The sequence below is a fragment of the Dreissena polymorpha genome, chromosome 4 (genome assembly GCF_020536995.1).
Source record: "Dreissena polymorpha isolate Duluth1 chromosome 4, UMN_Dpol_1.0, whole genome shotgun sequence".
Taxonomy (NCBI): Eukaryota; Metazoa; Mollusca; class Bivalvia; order Myida; family Dreissenidae; genus Dreissena; species Dreissena polymorpha.
In genome coordinates this window covers 142619668-142645560 of record NC_068358.1, presented here as the reverse complement: position 1 = coordinate 142645560, position 25893 = coordinate 142619668, and the positions used below count along the sequence as shown (strand labels likewise).

General features: G+C 35.5%; 1 protein-coding gene across 5 annotated transcripts in view; it reads left to right on the top strand.

The window, feature by feature from the left end:
- LOC127877100 (mothers against decapentaplegic homolog 1-like) overlaps window positions 1–25893 on the top strand; it is a 61650-nt gene that overhangs the window by 25597 nt on the left and 10160 nt on the right. For 2 of the 5 annotated variants that reach the window (XM_052422751.1, XM_052422750.1), the window contains exons 2-4: window positions 21176–21427; window positions 21946–22117; window positions 22743–22925. In XM_052422751.1, the coding sequence (XP_052278711.1) occupies window positions 21176–21427; window positions 21946–22117; window positions 22743–22925 (607 nt within the window). Of the gene's footprint in view, window positions 1–7113; window positions 7298–21159; window positions 21428–21945; window positions 22118–22742; window positions 22926–25893 lie in introns of those variants that run through there. The other 3 variants (XM_052422754.1, XM_052422752.1, XM_052422753.1) reach the window with 3 other exon arrangements.

Sequence of the window (25893 nt, the reverse complement as noted above, 5' to 3'; positions counted from 1 at the left end):
TCGAGAACGCATACGCCTAGGATCATGAAACTTCATAGGTAGATTGATCATGACTGGCAGATGACCCCTATTGATTTTGAGGTCACTAGGTCAAAGGTCAAGGTCACGGTGACCCGAAATAGTAAAATGGTTTTGGGATGATAACTCAAGAACGCATACGCTTAGGATCATGAAACTTCATGGGTAGATTGATCATGACTCGCAAGTGACCCCTACTGATTTTGAGGTCACTAGGTCAAAGGTCAAGGTCACGGTGACCAGAAATAGTAAAATGGTTTCCGGATGATAACTCAAGAACGCATACGCCTAGGATCATGAAACTTTATGGGTAGATTGATCATGACTCGCAGATGACCCCTATCAATTTGAGGTCACTAGGTCAAAGGTCAAGGTCACAGTGACCCGAAATAGTAAAATGGTTTCCGGATGATAATTCAAGAACGCATACGCCTAGGATCATGAAACTTCATGGGTAGATTGATCATGACTCGCAGATGACCCCTATCAATTTTGAGGTCACTAGGTCAAGGTCACGGTGACCCGAAATAGTAAAATGGTTTCCGGATGATAACTCAAGAACGCATACGCCTAGGATCATGAAACTTCATAGGTAGATTGATCATAACTTGCAGATGACCCCTATTGTTTTTGAGGTCACTAGGTCAAAGGTCAAGGTCACGGTGACCTGAAATAGTAAAATGGTTTTCGGATGATAACTCAAGAACGCTTTTGCCTAGGATCATGAAACTTCATAGGTAGATTGATCATGACTCGCAGATGACCCCTATTGATTTTGAGGTCACAAGGTCAAAGGTCAAGGTCACGGTGACCCGAAATAGTAAAATGATTTTCGGATGATAACTCAAGAACGCTTTTGCCTAGGATCATGACACTTCATAGGTACATTGATCGTGACTCGCAGATGACTCCTATTGATTTTCAGGTCACTAGGTCAAAGGTCAAGGTCACAGTGACAAAAATCGTGCTCACACAATGGCTGCCACTACAATGGACAGCCCATATGGGGGGCATGCATGTTTTACAAACAGCCCTTGTTTATATAATGATGAGATGGTATATTTACAAGTTGAAAAGGGTTATATATCAAAGAGTTCATCAATATGCATTCATTTGCATTTTGCGAAGGTGTGCATTGCAACACCTGTGCGTGTATATTATTTGCTTTGAAGGAGTGCTATCTACAACTGTCTGACCTTTAAAATCAGATTTCATGCACAAAATGGATACAGGCAGTCCAATAAGAGCTTAGCTAGGCTAGATTATTGAATTTGTGCAGCAGTTTTTATCAGTAAAAATGTTATTGCAGATATATAATCTTCATAAATATTTCTGCAGGTGTCTGTGGCTTGTAAGTAAACAAATTAAAATAAAGAAATTATTACATTGTAAGACACCTTGTTTCATACCTACCATACTATCATTAGTACTTAAGTGTTGATTACTGTAGAAGTTTCTAACAATACAAACAAATATTCTGCAAAAAGTTCAAGGCACTTGTTAAGCAGAAAGTTGCAAAATATCAATTTATATATTTGCCGTGCTCTGTGAAAAGGGATTTTAATGCATGTGTGTCAAGTATCAACCCAGAATAGTCTGCGCAGGCTGATCAGGGACGACACTTTTCCTTTAATGATATTTTATGTTTCAAGAAAGTCTTTTCTTAGTAAAAAGCAAGTTTAGCAGGAATTTGTCGTCCCTGATTAGCCTGTGCTGACTGCACAGACTAATTTGGGATGACACCTAACGCACATGCATTAAACCCCCTTTTCACAGAGCATGGCTCATATATATAATGTGTGAGTATTTTAATCAGATATAATGTTCCACTCTCAACTCTCATAACTTTTCACCCTTTGGGCTTTACTTAAAAATCATTAATAAGTTAAGTGATAATATTTTTTCAAGTAGGTGACAGATCTAAGAAATTTTATCAAATGATGATGTTCATTGATAACATAACAATAAAGACCATCATTAACACTCATTAACTGTGATTATTGTTGAACATTGGTGTGGATAGCCCTGGGACATAGTAAGGTCACTTCAAAGAAGAAAGTGTGCCCCTTAACTTGTGGCCTGTCATCTTTATGTCAGCAAACACTTAAAGGGTCATAAATCACTTATCATTAAATTCAAACAGTTTTCTTTTGATTCACCAATTAATATATCAGATTGTAAAATGATCAACATGATTTCATTATATAGATTGATTTTATGTGGACAATTCAATTTTGTATGATCTTAAATAAGAATAAAAAATGTACCTGATGACATGTGTTAAATAATAGAATTAGTAATATTATAATTGATAAAAAATACATCATTTGGTCCTGTTGTGGTTTCGAGGAACAAGGATTTTATATTTCTTCATTTGTTCTATATATTTGGTACACCATGGAGACTAATAAGCCTCAATGCCAAACCAATTTAGTAAATCCTCATTTAATTTAAAATTCTATCAATCACATTTTTATTCTAATTTTCTTGAATCTTGCTTAGAACATATTTTCACATGTCTTGGCTGAATTTGAAAATGGTTTTCGTCAAATTAAAAACACGGCCACATCCATTGGTTGGGGTAGTTTTCCTTGCATGTCTTCAGCAGTAGCCTTGTAACCCACTGAAAGTCGCACTTTTTGCCCTTTATACATGTACAGTTAGAAAATTAATTTTGTTCAAATAACTTCTCAGCAAAGTTTAAAACTTGATCTGGGTAAAAAGCAGAATTTTTATGTTCCATTTGGGAAAAATACATCCTTTTTTCCATTGGGAATGGGAAAGAATACCGTATATGTCCTTATTGTTGCTCATGCCCGAATAGACGTGCAGGCTGTCTTATCTGGGGTTCATCGTAATTTATCGGAACCATAAGATAAGATTTATGTAGCCCGTAATCCATTAAAAGAGTGGCACATAACATCTGAAAACATCGTTTTGTGGCCATTTTGTTTGCAACACGATGACACCGTAAATATGCTACCGTGCGTGTTTACAACGTAGGTTACAAACCAACAATAATAATGAGTACGCTGTTTCTGTTAAGCAATTACCATTTACATTGTTCATTATTGGTTATATATTGTTGATGTATATTCCTCGAGGACTGCGTGTAACTCGGGTGCTAGGCAGCAGTGAAAGGACGTTGTCATGGGTGGCACATTCGCTTAACGCCAATGACAGCAACTGTATGGTATTTAGCGATCGGATGTATTGTTTGTCACACTATAAATACTTATCAACTAGACGCAGTGAAGGCGCGAAATACCGGGTCAAGCTGGATTTAATGGTGAGCGTCTCTTAATGGGGAAATATTTAAGTCGATGAAAAATAAAATGGGATCCACTGCAAACTTTCGTTAAATTGGACATCGCGATGTAGGGTGTCTGCAGCAGACAATGTCATATGATTGGATTAAAAAATGTTGTGAGCGACAGGTAATGAAAATGGTACAGTCTGTTCAAATGTAAGGAATAGGTAATAGTGGTTCAAATTTAACGCGCAGGGGTCTTGAAAAAAACACGCGCAGTACGCGTCAATAAGGACATATAAGGTATTGGCCCCGAACAAACAATAATTGACTCTGTCATAGTATAGCTTAATCAGCCCTAAGTATCAAATACCCTGTAAATTATCTCACTTTACAGGGGGTTTTTTTACTAAGAAAGTGACGCCGATCTCCGGCGTCTTCCCCTACCAGAATTTTTCCCCTAAAACTACCATTTCCCCTCCAAAAATATAATTTTTCACCAAAATATAATATTTTACCCTCAAAGAAATGGGTTTTTTTTCTTTTGGGAAGTCGACACATATCCAATTTGTACCATGTACAACGATCTCGCTCTCTTTCTCTCTCTCTCTCTCTCTCTCTCTCTCTCTCTCTCTCTCTCTCTCTCTCTCTCTCTCTCTCTGTCTCTCTCTCTCTGTCTCTCTCTCTCTCTCTCTCTCTCTCTCTCTCTCTCTCTCTCTCTCTCTCTCTCTGTCTCTGTCTCTGTCTCTGTCTGTCTCTCTCTCTCTCTCTCTCTCTCTCTCTCTCTCTCTCTCTCTCTCTCTCTCTCTCTCAAATCTGGGAATCCCAGTGATTCTATATATAGCTCTTAAATTACTTCATGGAAACCAGGCAACTAATCGTATTAATCATGTGAATATTATTTTACTGGATTCTGGTCTTACGCCAGAAGGGTGTTTCGTAAATTAATTACCGGAAACCAGTCGAATTTTCATCTGGGTTATGTGAAAGCCAAGATATAAACGTTAAAACAGAAAAAAGTCTCACAACTGGCGTTCATACACGAACAAAATGAAACGTTCGGACTCGGAAAATATTAATTGCGTTGACGCATTTTTTAAGAATGAATCATCAAAAACCGTTGAAACCCAGCAGGATTCGGAGGTACATGTAATCAACATCGATTAATACTGTCGGACTTTTGTGAAAGTGAAAGTAGACAATCGGCAGCTGCCGCACCTTTCCCTTCCAATACTGCCGCAGATTTAGATCGTCAACCCATTCATCATGAAATTGAAATCACAATATTGACATCGTTCCCCGGCCCCAGTTGAAAACATTTCCCATTATTAGATCTACCCCTGCAACTTTATTTAGGACTTTGACTTTAATATCATACTTGTTCATGTGTTTAAGAACAAAAAGGTCAGAGACATGCCTCTTTTTCTAAAAAAAACAACCCTGAAGTCTGTAGGCGAATTATAGACATTGAAATGAACAGTTTTTATTTTTTCCCCAAATATGTCTCTTTCGCGCTCAATTTTCCCCTTTTACCCAGCGTCCAGCGTCTTCCCCTTTTTCTAAAAAAACCCCCTGCTTTAAGTTAAGATAAGAATCTGTCAACTATGAAAACAAGAAAGTGACTGATACAGTTGGCCTTTTCATTTTTTTCAGGAAATGGATTTAAACATTCAGAAAAAAGAAATCACCTGTGATATTAGTTTGACATTTTAGAATTTCAGTGCATAACATCTTTGTTGCCAAAATATAAATCATTCATGAAAAAATAGGAAGTCAGCAGTTTCGGATTCACGTTTTGGTCCAGTAGGGGGTGGGGGGCCATTCCCAATTGGAAAAAGTATACATCTTTCCCAAATGGGACCCACAAATTCCCAATTTAAGTTTTACCAAAATAAAAATAAAATTAAGTTTTAGAATTTTGTTCATCAATCCACTAAGTTCTGTAAGTTAAATCTTAGGTGATTTTCAATTTTTATGTCCCCCACTATAGTAGTGGGGGACATATTGTTTTTGCCCTGTCTGTTGGTCTGTCCATTTGCGCCAACTTTAACATTTTGCAATAACTTTTGCTATATTGAAGATAGCAACTTCATATTTGGCATGCATGTGTATCTCATGAAGCTGCACATTTTGAGTGGTGAAAGGTCAAGGTCATCCTTCAAGGTCAGAGGTCAAATATATATGGCCAAAATCGCTCATTTTATGAATACTTTTGCAATATTGAAGATAGCAACTTGATATTGGGCATGCATGTGTATCTCATGGAGCTGCACATTTTGAGTGGTGAAAGGTCAAGGTCATCCTTCAAGGTCAGAGGTCAAATATATGTGGCCCAAATCGCTTATTTTATAAATACTTTTGCAATATTGAAGATAGCAACTTGATATTTGGCATGCATGTGCATCTCATGGAGCTGCACATTTTGAGTGGTGAAAGGTCAAGGTCATCCTTCAAGGTCAGAGGACAAATATATGTGGCCCAAATCGCTTATTTTATGAATACTTTTGCAATATTAAATATAGCAACTTGATATTTGGCATGCATGTGTATCTCATGGAGCTGCACATTTTGAGTGGTGAAAGGTCAAGGTCAAGGCCATCCTTCACAAGGTCAAGGTCATCCTTCAAAGTCAAACGTCATATAGGGGGACATTGTGTTTCACAAACGCATCTTGTTAAGTAATATTTTGCACAAAAAACAAAAGCACTTATTTTCCAAGTCAAAACAAGGCGATTTTTTCCAATCCAAAGGGACCCAGCCCCATTCGGAAAAAAACACTGGTCAGTGCATAACAAAGTGTGAATTTATATACTAATGATTTCCTTTGAAATAATTACTTACTATTTTAATGTGAATGTTTTATTCTCGCAATGTTTAAGGAACAAATGAGGATGAACAAGGAATGTTATTCAAAATAAATAAATAATTTGTATATGGTGCCATCAATAAAATATTCTTTACTTCATTGAAATTGATGATGAGTAAGTTTACGCTGATATGGGCACATTTACATGTATTTATCGCAGAAACAAATTTGTGTCTGTGAAAGAATCTGCACCGAATAAATGGGATATTCCCACAGTGTCCATTTCTTTTAGGCTTGAAAAAGATTTCTGCTTCTAAATAAAAATGTACTTTCATTTCATTCCTGGTACTACTTCTGAAACTGTCTTTAATCAACATTAAAGTTTCCTGAAAAAAGTGATAAGATTATATAAACTCGCTTTAAGTTTTAAATGTTCTCATACAACATTGTAAATTATATCAGGTGTTTTTTAACAGTCAGCTATGACTTGTTTCAATTAATATGTATATGTTTTCATCATGGAGACACGATTTTGTTTTCAAGTCTTCATTTAACACTGTGTTGTTTTTTTTAAAGAAAATAACAGACAAACCCATTTCTGTAATGTGATGCCAGTTTGGTGCTGTGTTATTTTTGCACCTGATGTCTGTTTCCATGCAGTTGCAATCAGTTGGGTGCAGCACAATGTTTTAGTGTTGCAGGGCAGATGGGACATATCATATCATCTTTATGCTGGAAGCAGCCTTTGAGAATGTTGAGGAAAAATGTATCACCACCTTTGTTTTATATGAACTAATACCTGAAAATATTTTATAGTAAACACTCATAAAGGTTTAAAACAAAAATGCTTCAAGTTGATTGCAAAAGATCTCCTTTCATTAAAACAATTACCTTTTAAAACACAATTATGGTTTAAAGCCTCGGGGTAGTTGAGTACAGATGGAATCAAATTTCATTTCTATTGCATTGGTCATAAGTTGTATGCAGAGATGTAATTGTGATAGCAGTATTGGACCTTCCTTGCAGTGTATCAGATGGTCACATGACTAATGAGAGGCAGTAACTGATTTAATACAAGATCTTGTGCTCTGGGCCTCTGTTGTCAGTATTGGTGATTGCAGTGCTAGAGGAGAGACTTAATGTGAAAACTGTTAAGAGGCCTTTAAGATTTGTTTAACCAGCATTTATTTTACTTATTTGGATATCAGCTGTGGTTGTAAAAGGTTTGAACATATTTTCTTGTCTTATTTCGTAAGTTTAACAATTTATTTTATTTAACTTATTATTATGCCTGCATTTGCATTAAAATTGTTCATTTAGAGTTGGATTGTTTAGTGAACTTACTACTCAATGTTTATTTTTTGCTTGTAATATTATTCTTTTATAATGTAAGGATTTTGGTATTGGTTTTTCTGGTGTCATATACCAAGTACTGTTCAGTGTAACAGAATTATACAATTGATATGAGTGTAAAAATTTATTTTAATTAATGTATAAAATGGGTAACATTGTATTTAACAGTGCTCCAGCTAGGCCTAAATTGAAGAGCGCCCTGCCCTGATCTCCCGAACCTCCGCCCTGCCCTTCCTAGGGTCCCCCCTGCCATTAAAAAAAATTATTTTTTTTAGCTCATCTATTTTTTGAAAAAAAATTATGAGCTATTGTCATCACCTTGGCGTCAGTGTTGTATGGTTAAGCAGGGGTGGCGAAATCAAATGTCCGAGTTGCCCGAGTCGTACATTTGCTTGTCTGGGCAACTGATATTTTTCAATTAAGTTGTCCGTGGAAAACAAGTTTTTTAAAGTCGGGTCCAGGTATACAAAAAAATACATTGTATTAAAGCCGTTATTAAGTTTTTCAAAACCGGATGTTGACACGTGATTACATTGTCAGTGCTATTTGCGGAGCAATCAAGCTAAAATACGGGCACTCTCCTGCGCAGTGATCTCCCTTATTCTATAAGAGACCGGAAGCATGCCGCATTTTCAACATTCGGCCCGACTGTTAGACAGTGTACAGACTGGTTTCTTTATATTTACAATCAGACGGAAATAAAAAGTATCAAACTAAGATAATCAAAACACGGTCTACCTTGTTATTTCAGACAACTTTAATGGTAAAGATGGAACATTTTGTTTTTTTAAATATTCAACAACAGAGAAGAAACAAGAAGCTTTGAGCAGTCCACCTCCCAAAAATACTAAGAAAGATTATGATAAAAAATATGATCTAAGTAAACGCACCAGAACTTTAAAAAAAACTTGGCTAACAGATTTTCAATGGTTATCCTCGATTACACAGATTTTCAATGGTTATCCTCGATTACCGTAAATTCGCGACCTTAACATTTTATGTCAATATTAAAATAATAACGCATAAAAAACAACGAAAACAAACAGTAACCTTTTAAAATAAATTCATTCTTCGCTGATTTGTTCAATTGTGATTTCCAAACAATGTTTTTAAAGCTCTTAAATGTCAATATTGTTGGCATAAGTGTAAAGCGTCAGCCATTTTGTTTTACTACCCTTGATTCGCGGGTATGACGTCATACAAAAATTCATTGCAATGTCGAGTAATTAGGCCAAGCTAACTTATTTTTAACAGTTTAAAATTGGTTTCTGCTGCAAATAAAACATTTAACAAAAAAGTCAAACACGAAATAACAATAAAATATTAACATATGAACAGGGTAAATTGAGTCGACGATACCAGTTGATGATAATCAAATTGCTACCAGTAGCGGTGCAGAGCCTCAGTCTGATGAGGTCGACATATTGGACTAATTTAATTTGTTAAGATAACGATGTACTTATGTTCAACACGCGTTTTAATAACACTAGGTTTGCAAGATTAAAAGTTTGACAAGTTTTTATATTGTTTATAATATACTGTTATAATGAATGTACCATTGAAATACAACTATAAACAAAACAAGCAAATCATACTCATTTTGATATATTCCACATTATTTTACATTAATCAATAAATAAGTTTATAATTTATATAAACATTAACAGACAAGTGTAGTTCAGCAACGGACAAGTTAAATTTCCTAAATGGTTGTCCGTGGACAAGTACAGTTTTTTGAGATTTCGCCACCCCTGGTTAAGTTTTGCATTTAGGTCCACTTTTCTCATAAAGTATCAATGCTATTGCATTCAAACTTGGTACACTTACTTACTATCATGAGGGGACTGGGCAGGCAAAGTTAGATAACTCTGGCTTGCATTTTGACAGAATTATGTGCCCTTTTTATACTAAAAATTGAAAATTTTGGTTAAGTTTTGTGTTTAGGTCCATTTTATTCCTTAAGTATCAAAGCTATTGCTTTCATACTTGCAACACTTATTAACTATCATAAGGGGACTGTGCAGGCAAAGTTATGTAACTCTGACTGGCATTTTGACAGAATTATGTGCCCTTTTTATACTTAGAAAATTGAAAATTTGGTTAAGTTTTGTGTTAAGGTCCACTTTTTTCCTAAAGTATCAAAGCCATTGCTTTCATACTTGCAACACTTACTAACTATCGTAAGGGGACTGTGCAGGCAAAGTTATGTAACTCTGACCGGCATTTTGACAGAATTATGGGCCCTTTATACTTGAAAATTTGGTTAAGTTTTGAGTTTTGGTCCACTTTACCCCTAAAGTATCATAGATATTGCTTTCATACTTGGAACACTCGCAAACTATCATAAGGGGACAGTAAAGGGCAAGTTGCATAACTCTGGTCGTCATTTTTACGGAATTATGGCCCTTTTTGACTTTGAATATATGGTTACATTTTGTGTTTAGATCCACTTTACTTCTCAAGTATCAAGGCTATTGCCTTTAAACTTCAAATACTTTCATGCTTTCATGAGGATACTGTACCTGGCAAGTTGAATATTACCTTGACCTATGAATGACCTTGACTCTCAAAGCGGCGTTCTCATGAAGCTGCACATTTTGAGTGGTGGAAGGTCAAGGTCATTCTTCAAGGTCAAAGTCATCCTTCATGGTCAAAGGTAAAATATAAAAAATTCAAAACCCCGTTGTCATGAGGCTGCACATTTTGAGTGGTTAATGTTCAAGGTCAAGGTCATCCTTCAAGGTTAAGGTCATCCTTCAAGGTCAAATGTAAAAAATATATATTAAAAAATTCAAAGCGGCGTTATCATGAAGCTGCACATTTTGAGTGGTTAATGTTCAAGGTCAAGGTCATCCTTCAAGGTTAAGGTCATCCTTCAAGGTCAAATGTAAAAAATATATATTAAAAAATTCAAAGCGGCGTTATCATGAAGCTGCACATTTTGAGTGGTGGAATTTCAAGTTCAAGGTCATCCTTCAAGGTCAAGGTCATCCTTCAAGGTCAAAGGTCAAACAAAAATTTTAAAATTTCAAAGCGGCGTTCTCATGAAGCTGCACATTTTGAGTGGTGGAAGTTCAAGGTCAAGATCATTCTTAAGGTCAAGGTCATGCTGGAAGGTCAAAGGTCAAAAAATAAATAATTTAAAACCGTGGTTATCATGAAGCTGCACATTTTGAGTGGTGGAAGTTCAAGGTCAAGGTCATCCTTCAAGGTCAAAAAAATAATATTTCAAAGTGGGGTTCTCATAAAGCTGCGCATTTTTAGAGGTGGAAGTTCAAGGTCAAGGTCATCCTTCAAGGTCAAAGGTAAAAATAACAACAACAAAAATCAAAGCGGCGCAATAGGGGGCATTGTGTTTCTGGCAATTACATCTCTTGTTTTTTTTTCAAACATGGTTAAAAAACACAAATATTTATTTTTATTATTTTATTTTTTAAATACCGTCCAACCATCCCACCCAAGAATCCCTCCCCCCCCCCCCCCCCCCCCCCCCCCCCCCCCCCCCCCCCCCCCCAAATAAAAATTATTTTTTTTTTGCATTTTTTTGCATTTTTGGAAGATAATTTAATAAATGACCACACCCCCACACTATACACCCCTCTCCACTTCACCCCTCCCTCATTTGTGATTGAAATTGAGATAGGTCCCTACATGTTTAAAAAGAAAAATAGATGAGCAGTCTGCACCCACAAGGCGGTGCTCTTGTTGTTTTTTTTGCATATTTTGATGATTTATAAATCGCCTATTACAATACATTGTAATTAATTTATTCCTCATTGTAGACATTATATTTTAATTGTTAAATAATAATGGGAATAATATATTCAAACAATTATTAATAACATATAAATTAACATGCAAGAGGAAGTATTCCAGAAACGCCGGTGCACTCAGTGCCCTTTCGACAAAATACTGCGCATCCAAAGTGCTCTTTTGACAAAAAAGCCCCCTGCCCTTTTCAAATTCTAGCTGGAGCACTGATTTAAATAAAAGAGTTGAGCAGGTTCATCAAAAATATTTACATTGTGATGTCAGATGCAGATATAAAATTTATAACCAAACAAAAATCTACATCTGGAGTTGTTAACAAGTACATGAGAAGTTGTTTATCAAAAACACAGGTAGTAAATTCCTGATTTATAAAGAACTTTGTCAAGTACTTATTTTAAGAAATGAACAAGAATTTTGTGTAATGATATTAAAGACTTGATGTTTTAAGAGGTTAAACAGTACAAAAAATGGCTGGTTAGGTAATACAATAAGCAGAGGCTGATATTTATAGAAACCATGTACATGTGAAAAGAAAACAACAACAAATTCTCACTGATGTGTTACAAGTTTTACATTTAATGCGTGCTATTCAGGAACAATCCACTGATATTTTAATGTTACAACAGAAAATATCTTAATATTACCAGTCTTCATTGTCAATGTTTTTCGTCAAGTCATTTAATATTTTATATTACTAGTAGGGTTTTGGTTTAAAGCACATGTCCATAAAAATTTAATTTCAAATAATATTGGTTTAAATGTATAGAGCATGCCTTACTGTTTGTTTTGTACAGATGTGGGGACGGAATTAAGCAATTTATTAGTTTAATGGTCTCACAAAGCAAAGATAAAGCATGATTTGGGTCTTTGACACACACTTGCCATTTATTTGCATGTTATATTTGAAATCAAATGCCTTAGTTTCTGCTGTAAAGGCATTGAATATTGTGGTAAAAGATTCAAATGCCATTTCTTAGTCCAAATTCTTAAGTAAATATTTGCTTGTAAAATACAATTAAAATATAAAATGAATCTTCATAATCATAAAATGCAATACAAACAGCATTATATATCTTTTAGCAACCTGTTGTATGATAATTGTTTTGTTTTTTACCAACAGGCTATCAAATATATTGTGGTTATTTTAATTATAGAATGATAAATTGACATATCATATTTATTTAATTCTGTAATCTGGGAAAATAACAATGATTAATGACAGTCAGGTTAAAGGGAGATCCTGTTAAAAGCTTTAATGTTTCTATAATAATATCCTTCAATATGTTTTTAACCCATTTATGCCTAATGTCTAGAAAAAAAGGGCTTTGCAAACAGTGTAGACCCAGATGAGATGCCACATGATGCGGCGTCTCATCTGGGTCTGCACTGTTTGCTTTAAGGAATTCTGTAAGAAATATTCTAAATATAGAAATAAATATACTAGAAATCCCTAATTTTGGAAATAAATTGATCCAATTTAGAAGGATGGGAGAGTCCACTAGGCATAAATGGGTTAAGTTTGAATGAAACATGTGGTATAATATCTTACAGTTTCAAAAAATAGTTCCCTGGATTTGTATGTTAAAAATGACCTGATAAAATAGATATAAAACAGTGGAAGCATTCAGGAGTCAGGTGGCAAAGTTATTACTTTGTTTATTTATTCCAGCTAACAGCTGTCTTATGTTGTAATAACCTTTATTAAAGAATTAAGTACCAAGTGAATACCCCTCAGTACATTGTGTGATGATAACTTTTAAAATTCCTGCTCATGGCCATAAAACACAGATGGGGTATACAAGGAAATATGTGAATTGTCTATAATTGTGGGTATTCAAATATTACTCAATAGATGAAGTGCTTGATTGCTCTGTGTTATTGCCTGACATATTTATTGTTCATCATTATATAAAGTTATTGCATTGTTGTAGCTCAAATGATATACAGTTAACTAAAACCCTCATAGTAAACTGTTATTTTGAAGGATTGGGGTTTGTCATGCTTACTCTAACATATTTATGATCAAGTTGGAGGTGAACATGCATTGAATGAATTTTGTGTATTTGCTGTAAACAAGCTTAATATCAACCTTTATCGTATTTTTAGTTCAACCGAGCATGAAAAAGTCATGATTATCTATTGTGGTCATCCTATGGCTGGTGTCGTGTGTCATATGACATCAACTATTAACCCTTTCCCACTCAGAAGCAAAGTGAAAATAGCTATGTGCAAACTCGCAGTCTGTTCAGGTTTTATTCTGTTTGCTGCTCATCAGTATCTACGGGTTTGAAATAAAGCCTTTAAAGAAAGGTCTTTAATTAAATTGAACTTTCTATGGTACTACAAATGCGTGAAAATACGTATCTAAGTGGTAAAGGGTTTACAGGTTAATACTCTAGAGGCCTCATATTTATGCCCCCTCAGAGTGGAAGGTATTAAACATTGCACTAGTCCAACTGTAAGTATGTTACAAAGCTTGTGTTTTGAACTTCTCTCTAGTTTTTATTAAAATTTGGAAATCAGTGTCCGACAAATCCATTGCCAGGAGCCTGGGGGCTACCGAAATTTTTCATCGGCTACTGAAATTTTCCAGCTGACGCCCACCGGTCTACTATAAATCTATAAGAGCAGTAGCCCGTTTTATTGACAGACATACGTAGAATAAACACGCTGACCATGTGTTTCTACACTGTGTATTGCTTATAATCCGATAACAAAGTGCAATCAATTATCTAATCAGTCACCGATCACTTGCGGTAATGTCTTAAACAGTGACAGTGTATTTTAATCAGCCAATCAGAATCAACATTTGTCGTCTGCTAATAATATAATGAGAGCCGGTTGGATAGTTGGCGCACATGATGCAACATCATTTCGCACTTTGGAATTCTTTGTTAACCGCAACAATGAGTAATAGCGACAACGTTTTTGATGTCATTAATTTTCCAAGGACGCGGAACATTAAATAAATCAAAACAATAGCGGATTCTTCAAAACGGTAACGAAACCGAAAATGAATATTAATAACAACGGTGTGAACGCGGTAAACACCTGCTAATTAGTTTGCATTGTCAATTAATAATTGGATTAATCGACTGTTAATCAATAATCTCATATATGCCCAATTTATATTTTTTTAACCAAATTATGGGTGGGTAATATAGACGATAAGAGTCATAAACACAAACGTTTGAAATTTTCTAAAGTGTCAAATGAATTTCGGCATATTGTTCTATTTTAAAGATATGATGAAATAAGCTCCCAATCAGGTCCGTTCAATTGCAACATGCGTAAATCACCTGCCATGGTTTGCACGCGTAGTGTACAGCTAGTTTAGGTTACAAAATTCTACATTTAATAAATGAATTTCTTTGTCCAGATAAAAAGCGCGCAAAAATTGGCATGGGTGTATTTATTTGTAAATAAAAATTTCGTAGCGGGTACAAGTTTGAGATCATTTAATTTCCATTAAAAGTTTCGTTGTGAATTTCAACTAAAGTACCGGGGTATCTCGCGAATTATTTGGCATTGACATTTCCTCTTAATAAAATATCATGTAAACACGCTGTATCGTTACCGTTACACTGTATCAGTTCCTTCATTATTGAAACAATAATGGTATTGTTTACTGACTGCACACAAGTGTCGTAACAAACGGATGCAATACGTAAATTCGGACAGTACTTAAAGTCGGACACAAGTAAATAAATGATTTAATACTCTTGATTTCTTGAAACTCGGTATTTGTTGTTAAAAAGGGCAATTGCATTGATTAACACCATACGAGTCAATCGTATTGATCATCTAAACGCTTTATTTACGTTTCCAACTTAACGTGCTGTCCGAATTTAAGTACACATACATGTGTACATACATGTAATATCTACATGTAGTATATGATTTTCTTTGGTACATTTACATTTAAGTACATGGTGCCTGTACTGTAACATTAATTAACGATATTGACTGTGTACATCAGACTACTTGCTGTATTATGTATATGTATGTATACATATTATGTATATGTAAATGAAGAAATAAAAAAAAGATGAAAACCTGCCTCTTATCATTTTGTAGGAAAATTTTATGGGCTACCAAATATTTTTATTGGTAGCCCAGTGGGCTACCTGAAAAATAAGAAATTTGTCGGACACTGGAAATTAATGTGTGTGTTATTTTGCTAGCAAATACTATAAAATTTAGAATAAAACCAACAACCAAACTCACATGCTTTCATGAACTCTGGTTGCATAGTTGAGAAGCAGGGCTAGCGCTGGTCCAAAATTTCTTTGAGCCAACCAGTTTTTGTTTTTTCGGTGCGCGAAAACTGGTTTTGAAATAATAATATATACTATTATACTTAATGACAACAAGGGCTTATCACATATCATAATATAACATACAGTTTTCAATATAGAAATAATTATTATGGTACTTGTCAAAATACAAACATAAGTACATGTACATTTAACAGTGGTGTCGGTTGTCCCAAATTTGGAATCCTGAAAATTAGTCTTGGGGTCTAGGAGCCGCAGCCGCAGTAACCCAACAGAAATAATTTGGGCAGAGCCCCCCACCCAACCCAGAGCCCTTTCTAATTGTTATTTTTTATAGTCTTTCCAGTTGCAATTTTAGGTGAATACAAATCGAAATATTATAAACCACACCGTCCGCATCAGTCGGATGTGTATTTGTCAGTCTATTTATTCTATAAAGAACTTCGAAAAAAAATATAATCAACAAAAAATAATGTATCCAAAAACTATCGTCCGAAAAATTGTACGCGTTTTGCACATGAAATAAATGTGCATATCGTTTGACTGCAGACAATGAAAAACAATAACCTAGCAAATACGTAATTAATATACAATTTGGTTGACATATTGATTTACAATAGATAGTTTGTGGGTAAAAAACAACTTAATTATCACCTTTTAATTTCAAACGATAATCTGCAGAAACTTTCTGAGAAAGGTGTAACGTCATCGACAAAGAACTAATAAGTTTTTTATCATCCTTTAATTCAGATCGATAGTCGGTAGAAAAGTGTAAAGTGATCAGCTTAGAAATAATTTATTTATTGTTACGCTTCTTTTCATTTGTTTATATTTAAATGCGACGTTTGCCATCGGCTGCTGTATTGTTCGAAGACGACAATATCAACTGTGTATTCCTAGTGTACAGTGTCTGCGCATGAATGACCCTATATTATGCATGAGCGAACTAAATGTTGATTGGCCAGCTACCACGTGCGCTTCAATAACAATATGGTCAAGAGATGTCTCATGGTGCAGACCGGGTTTTGTGTATTGTTCAAATTGCGAACAAAGAGAAAAATATAGAAAACCAGTCTGAATTTAAATGGCGGCTATTTTCAATAAAAATTTAAGAGATTTTATCATTTTCGCAAATCAGATTTTTCTTGAGCCAAAATCTCAATATTTTCGCAAATGGCGAACGACAGCGCGAGCCCTGGAGAAGCACATGTTCTGGTACCAACAATCGCACTTACTTGACATCATTTCATGGCCATCATTGCCCTCTTGTTATATATCTTTACTTGTCAACAACTTGAAACACACACATAAAATATGATTAGTTGATTACATGACTGTAAAATCTTGATTTGGCTATTAACAGTGAATTTTTTGTCCCCTACCTGTTTCACCTGAGGGGACTTTTGTTTTGCGTTCTGTGTGTCTGTCTGTGTGTGTGTGTCTGTCTGTCTGTCTGTCACACTTTTCTTGATCCTGCCATAACTTTAAAAGTTCTTCATATTTTTTTATGAAAATTGAAACATGGATAGATGGCAATATGGACATTATGCACGTCATTTCATTTTGTTCCTATGTCAAATATTCTGGTTGCTATGGCAATATTTTTTTAATCTGACAATGGTGGAGCTTGTAGGGGACATATATTGCTTGGCAATAGTCTTGTTTATATATTATATCGTGCAATTTGTTTACTGCCATTATTATTATGCATGTATTCTGAAGAGCAACTATACACCTAATGTAAGAATTCATTTGAATCTTAAACTGGGGGAATGCTCCTTTATATGTCACAAATATACATAAATATAAGATAGAGAGCCTTGTCACTATCAAATGTATTCACAGTTGAGACCCATTTACTAATTCTGTTTTCTTAGAAAGCACATTTATTTTACACGAGTGCATCCATTATCTGTGGCAAGCTGACATGGTAATGCTGTCTATATATGGTTTGCTTTTCTTAGTATGGGCAAGTTGTTCACTGGCTTCCCTTGTATTCTTAAGCTTTATGTTGATTGATTTGCGGACTATCATATTTTAGCTGAACAGACAATTACTCTTCTATGCATCTATAACATATGAGCATAACTGCAGTGTTTTTTTTCACCATTTTGGGAATGTGGCCGGGTCCCTTTGGATTGGGAAAAATGGCGGCGTTTTGACTTAAATTAGGAAATTTAAATAATTTTGTATTGTTAGTTTTACAAACACAAAGTATTGAGAATAATGTGTGCTTAATAAAATAATCTAAGATTTGAAGTGCTGCTTGCATTATAAATTATAATTGACCTAATTATTTAAACTAACTCAAGACTTTTGAAACGACTGGTCCAGTCATAATAATTTATCAACAAGATGGCATAACAAGTTATACAGTTACACAATGCACAGTAATTATCAGGCCAAAAAATGGCAGTATTTAAACAGACTAACAGAAATATACACTGTAAACAATAGAACTGCAACATGATGGACACAACATCATAAAATAGTCACTAATTGTAATCATTGTGCAACTGCACTCATAAACCAATAATGATACTTTTTCAGTCACTGGTTACTGTGGCATCAGGGGTTGGATTAAAGGGGCCTTTTCACAGATTTTGGCATGTTTTAAAGTTTGTCGTTTAATGCTTTATATTGATAAATATAAACATTAAATTTTAAAAGCTCCAGTAAAAAAAATAAAAATTAAATAAGGAAAAAAAAAGTAGCCCGCATCAGGGCTCGAACCAGTGACCCCCGGAATCCTGAAGTAAAAACGCATAAGACAACTGAGCTATCCTGCCAAGCATACATATGATGCGTATTTTATACGTTATATAAGCAATCTTCGTAGTTTCACAAATTTAAACGACAACAACAAAACTCTCCAAATTATTCAATCGTTTCGAGTTGCAATGCTTTATAATTTTTAGGTTTTTAAATCGTCAAAAGATTCATATAATGGCTATATTAGACCATGGCAAATGTTCAGTAATACTGTTTCCTCACACATATCATAACTAAACCGAAAATTTGCGAATATGAAACAACTTTTTTCAATTTTGTCAAATTACCAAACCGTGAAAAGATCCCTTTAAAAACCTCGCAAAGTTCACAGCAATATCCTAATTTAGCAGCACTGAAGTATAATCATGGGTAAACAAATTATGCTTTCTTCCATCAAAATATCTGAAGTCAGTGGATTTGCTTGATTTCCCTTTGCCAACATCTTCATCAGAAGATGAGAGATCAGATTTTTGCCCTTTGCCAACAGCTTCATCGGAAGATCAACGATCAGATTTCAAAGAAGTTTCATAAGCAGGCTCTGCCGATTTTTCGACAGGCTCTGCCGATTGTGTTTGTGCCGATACTGAAATCGCCGAAAGAACAAGAAGCTGATGTCGATTTACTCGGTTGAGGAAAAGAGAAGGATTGTTGTTTAAATATTTAGTCTATTTTTATACATTTACTGGCAGTTTTCATACTTTTTTTTTTAGCGTAATATTTTGAGTTGTGTGACATTTTAAGACGCTTGATTTTGACCGGAAGTGCAGAATGTTGTCAATGACGAACGTGTCTAAAAGCTGGATTTGCATGTAAAAGCCGTATTTTACCATATCTCGCAAGGCAAGCACGGCAGAAAAGAGGAACGTTACGATATTATTTTGTTTGGAAATTTCAATTGGGAATTTTTAATGTCCAGATTGGGAAAAATATATACTATTTTCGATTGGGAATGGGTCCGGTTACCGGCCCCGAATTTAAACGAAAAAAAACACTGGAACTGTTGTCTGAGCATAACAGGTGAAAACACTTGTGCAGCTTCACAATTCTATCCAGAACAAGGTTATGCAATGCAAAAAATATTTGAAGCTATAGGTTGTTAAAGACATCAGTCCTCCTTTGTTTATTAAGAGATAAATAATTGTAATCAAAAGTGAATTACTAAAGTTAATAAAATTTTGTTTAAACATTATGATTAATGTTGATTTTTCATCTAAAAATAAATTAAGATCATGTTCGATCTATCAAAAAAATAGGACGAATTGCCATTCACCTCAATTGTGATTTCATCTCCTTTGAATGTAGGATTATTTGGATATGCCTGTATGGTTTGATAAACCTTGGTAAGTAAGGCTTATCCCATCCCTTTACAGGTGTTTGTGTTATAGCACTATATCTAGAAGCTGCCACCATGTGACATTCTCATTGAATCTGATCCCCACCTTTGGTATTACATGGCCCTTCTGTGTGGCAGCCAAGTGTTAGTTCTCTACCAATGCATATATACAGGCAGTAAGAAGTGTAAATTATAACCAATGGTAACTGTCACATTTGTGGGGATGGTTTCACTGTTTGGCGCTGATATATTATTGACAAACATGTACCGGTACACACAATCATATTCTCAATCAAAAGTGTTAAAAAAAATATGTGGAAAAATCTCAATCAGTATGGTGTTGTTGTGTTGATTTTTCTCAAGAGTGTTGATTTCTAAGTGATATTTTGTTAAGTGGAGATATCAAACAGAAAGTGGTGGTTTCACACATGTGCAGAGAAAATGTGCCAATGATGTTAGACAGTTTGTCGCCAGTGCCAATGTAAACTGTTGTTGTTTAATCATGCTTTTAAACTGAAACGGAAAACTTGCTAGGCTGGGATGGTAAGCATCTCCTGAAATTTGGTGTTATGTAGATTAATGTGTTGGCTTTGTTCTGAATGAGGAATTTGGTTCATTTTGATTAAATCAATGTCATAAACAATCATAACATTTCTTTTTTATGAAACTCTTAACTTGTTTGAATAATTTGCTTGGATTATGTTAAAGGAAAAAGCTAGTAATCTTTGTGACTAAAGTGCTCCCCAGTAACCTTAAATTATTGAATTTTTTTTCTCATTTTCCACATACAAAAAAAATTTCAAATAAATGCAAAGCTTGAAGGAACATATTAATTTCATTTGCTGAGTATTATACAGATATACAGAGATTCTGTATTAAAACTTTAATTAGAAATCATTACCAAATCCTGGCATCACTAGAATCGGTAAACAGAAAATCAAAGTTACACAATCAAGAAAAAAATAACACTTTTGGATTAAGACTATGCCATAGCAAAAATTATCAATAACAATCTAATGTTAATGTTTACCTACATTTCATGTCTGACAGCTCATTTCAAAGCATGTCTTTCTTATACTGCAAGCAGTTTATTATTGTCATTAGGTTTTCCAAAGTTGTATTGTGATTTGCTCTGCAGAAAATGTTGCAATAAACAATAATTGCTAAAAGCGACAGACATTGATGCATATTACTGTGTTTTTTAGGCAATTTTTTGCCCAAATTTCAGTCCCATTCTCAATCTCAAAAAAGTATATATTTTTCACAGTCAATTGCCTTAAATTACAAATTGAAGATTTCAAATTGTTTTGCTTACAAAAAAAGTCTTAAATTGTTGTTTATCTCATTATTAGTTGAACCTTAGTAAAAGAACACACCTTTATTTTCAGTTTTTAAGTATTTGTGACAAAAACAAACAAACAATTTCCCAATTTATATCAAAATCACATGCTTTTTTCCAATCCAAAAGGCCCTGGCCCCTTGAGAGAACTGTTGAGAAAACCCCAGTCTGTATTGTACTTAAAACACCAGTCTGTATTGTACTTAAAACGCCGGTCTGTATTGTACTTATTTTGAGCAGCATTGTGTGATTTCAGGCTGAGGCTATGTCCTCTACAATCTCCAGCCTGAACAGCCTGTTCTCCTTCACGAGTCCTGCAGTGAAGCGCCTTCTCGGCTGGAAACAGGGCGACGAGGAGGAGAAATGGGCGGAGAAGGCTGTCGACTCGCTTGTGAAGAAGCTCAAGAAGAAGAAAGGGGCCCTAGAGGATCTGGAAAAGGCCCTTAGCTGCCCTGGCCAGATGAGCAAGTGTGTCACCATACCTAGATCACTGGATGGACGCTTACAGGTGGGTGCAGGGGCTTTTACCATTTTCTGCTCAGAACTAAAGTAAAAATGACTATATTTAACCAGCAAAAAAAAACATAACAGCCTGTGAGTAACTTGCAGGCTGTTCAGGTTTTGTGCTGTTTGCTGCTCATCATTACCTTAGGGTTGCAAATGAAGCCTTTAAAACTTTTATGAAGTAAAGACTTTCGAGATTTTCTAAGGTACTGCTCATCGGTCACAATGTGTATCTGAATGGTGACGGGTTAAGTATGTAGACATTTGCCAGTTTCAGTAGCTGGCGTTTGGTCAGGATGAAGAACAAAAACATACATTTATGTACATTAATTCCCTTATTTTTTGTAGCACACAATAAGTGTAAGATTTGCAGTCTGTCTTCTCTCATAATGTTAAAAGGCTTTAATTATTCCGAAAACAACAACAAAGGAAAATAATAATTTCGATGAAATTATGACAATTAATTTGAGTGCCATGTGGAGAGAAATTCTTTCAAGATCCCCTGTCTGTCTCTGTTTCAAGGTTTCTCATAGGAAAGGTCTGCCCCATGTGATATACTGCCGAGTGTGGCGCTGGCCGGACCTGCAGAGCCACCATGAGCTGAAGGCACTCGACTGCTGTGAATACCCATTTAATGCCAAACACACGGACGTCTGCATCAACCCTTACCACTACAAACGCGTCGAAAGTCCAGGTATGTCCAAGATGGTTAGGAGGTCACATACATGTACATTTGTTGAGCGTGGAAGTGAAGTACCTGACCCGAAGCGAGTTCATCCATTGAATTGCACATTAATATTCAGACTTGACAAAGGCATTTGGATTGAACAAGGCCTGCTTGGCTACAAGTATAAAGTACAATATGCACCTTTGCATTCAACACTTGGCCTGACCTTTGCATTCAACACTTGGCCTGACCTTTGCATTCAACACTTGGCCTGACCTTTGCATTCAACACTTGGCCTGACCTTTGCATTCAACACTTGGCCTGACCTTTGCATTCAACACTTGGCCTGACCTTTGCATTCAACACTTGGCCTGACCTTTGCATTCAACACTTGGCCTGACCTTTGCATTCAACACTTGGCCTGACCTTTGCATTCAACACTTGGCCTGACCTTTGCATTCAACACTTGGCCTGACCTTTTTTTGCGTCAGAATTGATATTGTAACACATTAAATGTTTAGAAATTACAATAATATTACTTACTCAATGCAGATCATGTCTGACTAAGTATCAAGCAATTATTTGAGTCTCAAAAGACTTGTATTTAAATAACTTAGAAAATATCTATACATCATAGTCCCCTGTATTTCAGTGCTACCGCCGGTTCTAGTCCCGAGGTACAGCGAGTTTCCCGCGGGACAGAGTCCGTCAATGCCTCCATTCCAGTCTATACCGGAGCCGTCGATGCCCCACAACGTTACTTACCCACACAACTTCCATCAGGGCCCAACATCCCCTGCCAGCTCAGGGCCTGGCAGCCCCTACGGTCTTCCAGGTAACAAGATGGGACCAGTTTTGTGTAGAGTTCAGCTATTGGCTGTTTCGACCAGCTAAGTTAAGACTTTGGATCTAATGCGTGTTGCTTAAAAAAAAAAAAATATCCTGACGTTAAATTATTTTAAAGAAGGAGACTTTTGGTGTAGGGTAAACTTGTGCTTTTCATTTCTATCAAGGTTATTCCGATGATCTCAGCACTTAGTACTTTTTATGTCCCCCACCACTATAGTGGGGGACATATTGATTTGCCCTGTCTGTTGGTTGGTTTGTTTGTTTGATTGTTTGCTCCAACTTTAACATTTTGCCATAACTTTTGCAATATTGAAGATAGCAACTTCATATTTGGCATGCATGTGTATCTCATGGAGCTGCACATTTTGAGTGGTTAAAGGTCGAGGTCATCCTTCAAGGTTAAAGGTCAAAAAAACAAATCCAAGGGAAGTAATAAGCTTTATAGGGAAATAATTATCTGAACCTGCCAAATGATAAAAAGCGGCGCAGAACGGGACATAGTGTTTCTGACAAACACATTTCTTGTTTTTAGCTCACCTGAGCACAACGTGCTCATGGTGAGCTTTTGTGATCGCCTTTTGTCCATTGTGCGTCGTGCGTCGTCAACATTTTGCCTTGTGAACACTCTAGAGGCCACATTTATTGTCTGATTTTCATGAAACTTTGTCAGAACATTTGTCCCATTGATACCTCGACTGAGTTCGAAACTGGGTCATGCTGGGTCAAAAACTATGTGACTAGATCAAAAAAAAGAAAAACCTTCTGAACACTGTAGAAGTCCCATTTGATGCCCAATCTTCATGTAACTTTGTCAAAATGTTTGTCTTAATAATGATATGTTGGTTGAGTTCAAAAATGGTTGTGGTCCGTTGAAAAACATGGCCGCCAGGGGGCGGGGCAGTATTCCATATATGGCTATAGAGAAACCTTGTGAACACTCTAGAAGTCACAATTTTTGCACAATCATCATGAAACTTGGTCAAAACACTGGTTTTATTGATATCTCGAATGAGTTCGAAAATAGTCCAGATCGGTGAAAAAAACATGGCCGCCAGGGGGGTGGGTCATTTTCCTTATATTTATATAGTAAAGCAGCTTGTGAATACTCTAGTTTAGCATGTCAAGGGAAGTAACTGCAAAATGGCTTTTGAAAAATTATTTTGAATTGACAGAGTTGTCTCCCTTTTTAAAATATTTGTTTTTTTAAGCACAAGGATTTTTTTTAAGCACAAGAAGATTAAGTGGAATTCATTATAAATGATAGTTTTACATTCTGGAAGATAGCAAACTTTTGAATATGTTTTTTATTGTTTGATGATTCTGTACAATATGGCATTCTTTTGTCAAACGATTAAAGCGACACTATACGATTTTTTTATGTGTTAAATTGTAATATATTGATAAATACATGTTACAATAACACAAAATAGGTAAGACATTGAAGACGAATTTCATAAAATGCAGTAAGGACAAATAAGCGCCCCGAGCAGATGGTGATGAAGATATTTCGTACATATTTTCCTGCAATAACCGAAGAATTTGTCTTTTTTATTAGGATCGGAGTAAGTGTTTGTGTGTGGTATGAATAGACATCGCTGCAGAAATTTAAAAACAACCATTAAACTAAATTAAGATTGACATCGTACATGCATGATATACATTCTGGCAAATTTGACTTTACAGACATATTCGATTTCAGAATTAAATATCTGGCTTATTTGGCATTTTTCGACACATGTTCTTCTCAACTTTTATTAACCAGGTTTTCCGAAGGAAAAAACTGGTTATTAGATTGGCGAATGCGGGCGGGCTGGCTGGCGGGCGGGCGGGCGGAACAAGCTTGTCCGGGCCATAACTATGTCGTTCATTGTCAGATTTTAAAATCATTTGGCACATTTGTTCACCATAATTGGACGGTGTGTCGCGCGAAATAATTACGTCGATATCTCCAAGGTCAAGGTCACACTTTGAGTTCAAAGGTCAAAAATGGCCATAAATGAGCTTGTCCTGGCCATAACTATGTCATTCATTGTGAGATTTTAAAATCATTTGGCACATTTGTTCACAATCATGGGACGGTGTGTCGCACGAAAGAATCACGTCAATATCTCCAATGTCAAGGTCGCCACAACTAAAAATAGATTTTTTTTAAAAACAAGCTTACAAATGGGGTTAATTTTGTTTGTTCATTTCAAAAGTTCAGTTTGAGTTTTCTCCCTTTATCAGATTTTTTTTTTCACAATGAAAACCTGGTTTTGTGACAATTTTGTCCCTTGTTTTAAATTATATTGAAATGTATGACCTTGTTAACACTCTAGAGTTCACATTTATTTTCCGATCATCATGAAACTTGGTCTGAAGATTTGTCCCAATGATATCTTGGATGAGTTCGAAAATAATTATGTTTGCTTGAAAAAAATGGCTTCCAAGGGGCGGGGCATTTTTCCTTATATGGCTATAGTAAAATCTTGTTAACACTCTAGAGGGCACATTTAATGTCCGATCTTAATGAAACTTGGTCAGAAGATTCATCCCAATAATATCTTGGATGAGTTCAAAAATGATGCCGGTTGGTTGAAAAACATGGCTGGCAGGGGCGGGGCATTTTTCCATATATGGCTATAGTAAAACCTTGTTAACACTCTAGAGGCCACATTTATTTTCCGATCTTCGTGAAACTTGGTCAGAAGATTTGTCCCAATAATATCTTGTTATTCAGGTGAGCGACTTTGGGCCTTTTAGGCCCTCTTGTTGTTAATATGTGATAAAACCTTATTTTAAACATGTGTATAAATAGAACAGCATTAAGTGTATACTTAATGTAGAGTATAAGAATCAAAACTATGTTCTGTTTAGTTATTACAACGTTTTTATTGTTAAGTCATTGCAACATAAATGACAAAACTTATGTGGGTGCGGAATGAGATAATCATGATGGAGATTGAAGCCTTCTG